This window comes from Acomys russatus, chromosome 4 (assembly GCF_903995435.1).
Source record: "Acomys russatus chromosome 4, mAcoRus1.1, whole genome shotgun sequence".
NCBI lineage: Eukaryota > Metazoa > Chordata > Mammalia > Rodentia > Muridae > Acomys > Acomys russatus.
In genome coordinates, this window is record NC_067140.1 from 84430283 (window position 1) to 84436540 (window position 6258).

At 41.8% G+C, this 6258-nt stretch overlaps 1 protein-coding gene across 1 annotated transcript; it reads left to right on the plus strand.

Moving 5' to 3' along the window:
- Positions 1–659: 659 nt before the first annotated feature.
- LOC127188495 (cystatin 10-like) lies at positions 660–5064 on the plus strand. The gene is made up of 3 exons (XM_051144937.1): positions 660–908; positions 3826–3939; positions 4981–5064. Exons 1-3 carry the CDS (start codon positions 660–662, stop codon positions 5062–5064), a joined length of 447 nt encoding a protein of 148 aa, XP_051000894.1.
- The last annotated feature ends 1194 nt before the right edge of the window (positions 5065–6258 follow it).

A 6258-nucleotide genomic window follows, 5' to 3' on the forward strand; every position in this document is an offset into this window, starting at 1 on the left:
GATTCTGTTTCTAAGTTCAAGACTGTCAAGCCCAGGAAGAAGCTCTAGGAAGTTGATTTTTTTTTGTCTGTCAAAATAGTGAATCTGTAAAGAGAATTCTTTGCCCTTTTTTCAAATAAAGGCTAATTCAGTATATTTGGCAAAGAAGTTCCCCAGGAAAGGGCACCGGTTGTTTATGGAACCTCTGAAATTACATCCTTGAACTGGGGATTTCCAGTTATTGATATAATGGATTCGCCTGATTTGCAAAGACCTAAGGGTGCCAAGCTACATCTTTTCTCCTTAGTAGAACTTGAGCTCAAGACTACGTGATTTGCAGAGCCAGAAAGGTGACGAGTTCTTCATGGAGACAAAGATGAGATGGACATAGGAGCTCTTAGCAGCAAGATCTATGGAGAGGGAATGGAGTGAGAAGAATCAAACAGCAATGGAAAGAAGAGAGGAGGGAAGGAACCAGAACTGGTGAAAGGAGAATCCAGTGTTGGGGGAAGGGGAGAATCAGAGGAGTAGAGCAGTCTGGGAAAATGATGATCTAGGGGTGGGGAAAGGTGGGGTAAGGGAAGGAGGAGCTGGACAGATTGATTTTAGGATAAAATGCCAGGCAACAGACCAGAGCACTCTACACCTCTGCTTCACTCCAGCTCTAACTCTAATCAACCATGGCAAGCCTGGCGAGCCCCTCACTGCCCCTGTTTGCTGCTCTGGCCCTGACACTTGTCTTGGCTGCTAGTCCTACAGCAAGTACTGATGCTGAGTTCAATCAGGCGGTAGTAGGTGGAGTGGAGCCAGCTGACCCAAAGGATAAGGAGGTACAGGATGCGGTGAACTTTGCTGTTAGAACCTACAATGATATGAACAATGACCTGTACCTCAGCAGGCCAATACGAGTGATGAGTGCCAGCCAGCAGGTAGGTGCCTGGACTAAGGGATAGTTGGATGGGTTTGTCCTTTAGAGGTTTTTTCTGATGATCCCCCTTACCAATTATTCACTTATTACCCTATGGTTCTTTAACTTCTGTGCGCCTCCAAAAATGATAGACTTTATTGCATGTGGTATGAATTGCATCATAATATGAATATTGCTGCTTGCTGCTTAAACCATAAAACCATATTCTAAGTGAATTTCTGCAACCATAAAGCCTTCATGGATGTGTTCAGAGTTTCCCTTGCTAGACTGACCAGAAATCCAGCTGGAGATTTGTGGGTGATTGTCTAGTATCTCCATTCTGTTTCCTAGTTCCTGTTGGCCAGAGTACAAAGGCTGTCAGAGTCAGGGTCAGAATCAGCCATGTTTAATCACCTACCACCAACTATATGGTCAACAGGAAATATTATGTAAATGAGAGAAATATAGGCCCCCACAGATGGCTCTCATAATGGCGTCTGAAGTATTTTCTATTAGCATTTTAAAAGAATGTTTCAGTACTTATTTATGTGTATGTGTGTACACTCTGGTGTGTGTGTCTGTGTGTGTGTGTATGAAAGAGAGAGAGAGAGAGAGAGAGAGAGAGAGAGAGAGAGAGAGAGAGAGAGAGAGAGAGAGAGAGAACACTCACCTGTGAGGGCCAGAAGAGAACATGAGTTAAAATTGCTTTTGCTTTCGAGCTGCTTTACTGGGTCCTGGGAGTCCAACTTAAGTTTTCCAGAAGGACAGTATGTACTCTTGAGTTTCTCTCTCTCTCTCTCTCTCTCTCTCTCTCTCTCTCTCTCTCTCTCTCTCTCTCTCTCTCTCCAGCTTTGATATATTTTACTTTTACATTTTTTTCATTTTTACACACACACACACACACACACACACACACACTTTTATGTTGTTATAAAGCATAGATTTTCAGAGTAGCAACAGAATAACCATATCACTTCCATGTAACCCCTTCAACCTAGTGTTACATTCAGCCATGTTTGGTCTATTTTTTTTTTTTTACAGTCCCTCAAAGTATATGTATTAGATGTGTCATTATGTGCACTTAGTTTTGGATGCATTGAAAGTAAATACTTCCTTCAGTGAACAGTTCTTGCAAGCAAGATCATTCTGTACATATGCAAGATTACACTGAGAAAATCAGGAATAAACAGATACATGTGTGCTTACTTCACTTGCAGATTCATTAAATTTGCTGCTGTGTGATGACGGACATCCTAAGCTTAGGCTGATATCCTTACCCAATTCTCTTAGTATCCTTTCTTCAAACAGCCTCTAATTCATCTTTCCTGACCTTGACATTATGGAAGGATCCATCCATCTATGGCAAACAGCCATGATATGCTCAATGAGATGTTGCTCAACCATATACTCTGTGTACAATGAAGTGACCAAGTAGCACTGTAGCCATTTTAGCTTGTACAAGTGCTTTCTAATTCTCCACAATGTGATCCTATGGAAACACATTTATCAGAAGGGTCCCTGTCTGTAAGGAACACCTGACTGTCAACTGATACTCAGCCTCATTGCTCTAATGTTTCCTCAACTAGTGACCAGGCAGGTGCTTTTCTATGTTCACTAAGCAAGTGCCTTCAAACTGCCAAAATAAGACTTACTTCCCTCTACATGGTGGCCCCAAGTATCCTGAGGAGGAACTATGGGGATGGAACCATTATCCTGAGATGGGAATACCATGGCCAACACTGTAGACATTGACTCCCCTCTACATAGAGAGGACCTCCTTGGATTCTGTCTCTGCAGTATGGAGTCAGCCCTCATAAAATAGAGCAGTTACCAAGATGGGAAGACGTCAGAGCCGGCATCAAAATCCACATCCAAGGTCAACTTGAAAGGAAGGCATGGATTATATGCTATAGGGTGTGTTTAATTTCAGTCAGCACATCAAATACGGTCACAACATGGCCAACACACATATGTGTAAATCTCATTTTTGTCCCTTTTTGAAAATTCAGATGACTCAAGATAAGGCCCACTTTTCCTGTCGCAGCAATCAGCTGATGTGATAAACTTGAACATATTACGTCCTGTGCAGGTGTCATGGTTGTCGTTGGACCATGTCATTGTGTGATGATAATTTGGGGGGAAATTTGGGAATTATAGGCCACAGATGCTGTAGAGCTCATTTTAAAGAGGGAAATTCCGGAACAGAATCCTCAAGAACCTTGCTCCTGGTTCTTAGAGGCAAGAACTTGAAACTTCCAGGTCCTGACCTTTGATTCTCTACGTTCCTGACAGGTTTTTACCTTGAATGTTTGGTTCAGAAAAAAGGTTTAAACTCATCTCTAATTACAAAAATGTAGAAGGCCTGAAATTGTTTTAAACAAGTGAGAAATAATGTCATAAACAATCATACTAAAGGATGGAAAATATGACATTACCCTGCCCAGTAAAGAAAATAATCATGGTGACTGTTGGTAAATAGAGGATTGAATAGGCTTTTCATGGGTGTCATGGTGTGGTGAAGTTGTCAGCCTGAAGCTTCCTGGAGCATACCTCTGGAGTCACAGTCAGATGGGTTGCATTAGTGCAACCTAGAGCTTTCTTTTGTGCTTAGAGCAACCCTGGGAAGTGGTTATCGTACCTAGTTATCTCCCTAGAACTCTGTCTTCACTTCTTGAGGCCACTGAAACAATTTTCAGTCCCTGGCTTCTGCCTTCCGGATCCTATTTCTTCTCTTCCTCAGAAAACTAAGGCACCTTCTCAGAGAGTTGTTCAGAAGGAGATGAGTTGCAATCCAGACCTGTGAATACCCTGTTGAAAGGTAGCTAGTGTGTTCTCCAAATAACCATTCTGGCAGATCATGGACGGAGCTATGAACAGTAATGTAAAGTGTCTGCATGCATACTGGAGAGATGTATGTAATCCTGCTCTTTTCATTATAGGTTGTGGCTGGGATGAACTACTACTTGAAAATAAAGCTAGGCCGAACTGTGTGTACCAAAGACCAGTCTGATGTGGCTGACTGTCCCTTCTATAAACAGCTGGATCAGCAGAAGGTATTCACATGTACTAAAACATGCAAGATGAGAGTTACTATGCATGTGGGGCTGTATGCAAACATGTTGGTTTATATATACACGTACATCCAGGAGGTTTTGTGTGCAGTTATGTAAGTGTATGGGGAAAGATGTGTGTGTGTGTGTGTGTGTGTGTGTGTGTGTGTGTGTGTGTGTGCGCGCACGCGCGCGCATGCGCATGCCTGTACATGCATGTTTCAGGGAGTATGATAATTCAGGAATAAGTCCTCATGCATAAAATGTTGTTCATTTATGCTGATACACACCCATGTTGACATGGAGTAGTATGGGAATGAATACATTTGGCCATATTGTAAATTTTAATTGCTCAGTGAGTTTACCTTGGAAATTGGAGTTCTAGCTGTTTTGAGAATGTTGTCTGCTATAATGATAGAGTCAGCTGCAGGAGTAGTTCCTGGAGAGACAGAACTTTGCTCAACCCTAGCCTGAGCCCCACGCTCAGGTGATGCTGAAGGGACTTTGGACCTCTGTACAGAATACTTCTATGCTGCCACTCATACTACTAGCCTTCCTAGAGACAAGGCTGGTTCTTGAAGTACTACAATCCCGTGAGCAGCTGTCTTCCTCTTGTCACCCCTCCGCACATCTTGCCAATTTCAGAAGTAGTTTTCATAGCCCTGACTCTTCCATCCGTGGCCCCAGGAGCTAGAGGTAGAGGAACTCAGAGACACTAAGATTTATTTTCTGGACTAATTTCTGAGGATTCTATGCCATGTTTACAAGCTGTTCCTTTGAGAATTGTGCTAGAAGAAGAGGACGTACCGTCCTGTGAGCCATGAGAGTGAGGGACATGTGCCATCTGAAGAACTGTCTATAATGAGAAATAATGAATGGACCCCACAGAGTCAGTCTGAACACCTTGGAACTTAGCAGGACTTATAGGGAGGAATGAGTGGCTTCATTTATGTTATTCCATCTCCACTTTAACATCTTGAACTAAATATGTCTCCTTTGAGCTGTAACCTAATGCTGATGGTTTCTCCTTCTACTTTTTTATAGAGTGTAATCTGCAATTTCCAGATCAACACTATTCCCTGGCTGAACCAGATGTCCATGACAAACTTCAACTGTTACAGTGCCTGAGGACCTATGTCAGGCTATGCTGTGATGGTTTCTCCTTGCTCCATCATCTCCTTTACTTCCTCTTCCATCAGCTAGGGATCTCCACCGCTGAGGATGTTTCTTCTGCATCCTAGCACCAGGTGATCAGTAGTGAAGGATGCTGCAGACAGGCTCTGCACATCTAAGTCCCTGCTCTCTTGTTTCTTTCTTCTACTTGCTTTTCAAGTGAACCACTTTGGAGTCACTGTTCATCCTTTGATCAATAAAGCAGTACCAGCAGCTCTTTCTGATTTTTTTTTTGTCTCAAGGCATCTAAGAAAGGAGAATGGATCACTAAGGAGTTGGAGTGTCACACTCACACATGCTATCACAGGAAACACTACCTACTTTGGAGACACACAGTTCTTGGAGTAGACAGAGTAGAGATGGGCTGATATCCCAGTTTCTAAGCATTTATGGTTCCTGAAAGATGCAGAAAGAGTGGGAGAGGGACACTTAGCTGTTACCATATAATTTAAGAAACAGCCTTTGAAAAGGAGTTAGTGAGGCAAATGATGGTGACATGACTGGAGCCAACCTTACTTATGCCTGAAGTGACCCAATAGGAGGGATCATTGTCACATCTCAAATCCCCAGAGACTTTATACACAATGATTCACTTTTACTTCTATGTTAGGCTTAGGAATTTATATGAATGAGAGCTGAAAGTGTGTGTGTGTGTGTGAGTACCTGATAAGTAAAAGACTAATTGGCATCTAAAGGGAAGTAACATAATCCATAAGGCAGAAGTCTCTCCTGCCCTTATATTACATTGCTGCGGTGACCTGTGAGTGTGATAGATGAGTGCCTTCAGGCCTTTTTTTCCTAATGTAAAATAAGACCATGGAAAAATAAGGAAAACCCAAACTGAAAATATAAGGAAATAAAAAATTTAAGTAAGAAAATAAAAAAATAGACACAAAATATATAAATCGGATTGGTTCTTTGAAAAGAAACAAGATTATCAAACAACCAAAAAAAAGAGGGATAGAATATACAAATTTATGAAGACAAAAAACAAGTAAACAAAATGAGACATTACAAGAGATACCACCAAAGAAGTTCACCAAAGGAGAACTTAGAGGATCATTAGGGCGTACCTTTAATATACATGGTTTATTGAGTTGGAAAATCTAAATGGAAGAATAGATTTCTAGATACCTAAGAACTATTGGA

What these genes read in the sequence shown, in the direction of transcription:
- LOC127188495 (XM_051144937.1), top strand. Translation starts at nt 660, where the DNA reads ATGGCAAGCCTGGCGAGCCCCTCACTGCCCCTGTTTGCTGCTCTGGCC. An exon ending in TGATGAGTGCCAGCCAGCAG is followed by an intron (nt 909 to 3,825) that starts GTAGGTGCCTGG and finishes TTTTCATTATAG; the next exon opens with GTTGTGGCTGGGATGAACTA. An exon ending in AACAGCTGGATCAGCAGAAG is followed by an intron (nt 3,940 to 4,980) that starts GTATTCACATGT and finishes ACTTTTTTATAG; the next exon opens with AGTGTAATCTGCAATTTCCA.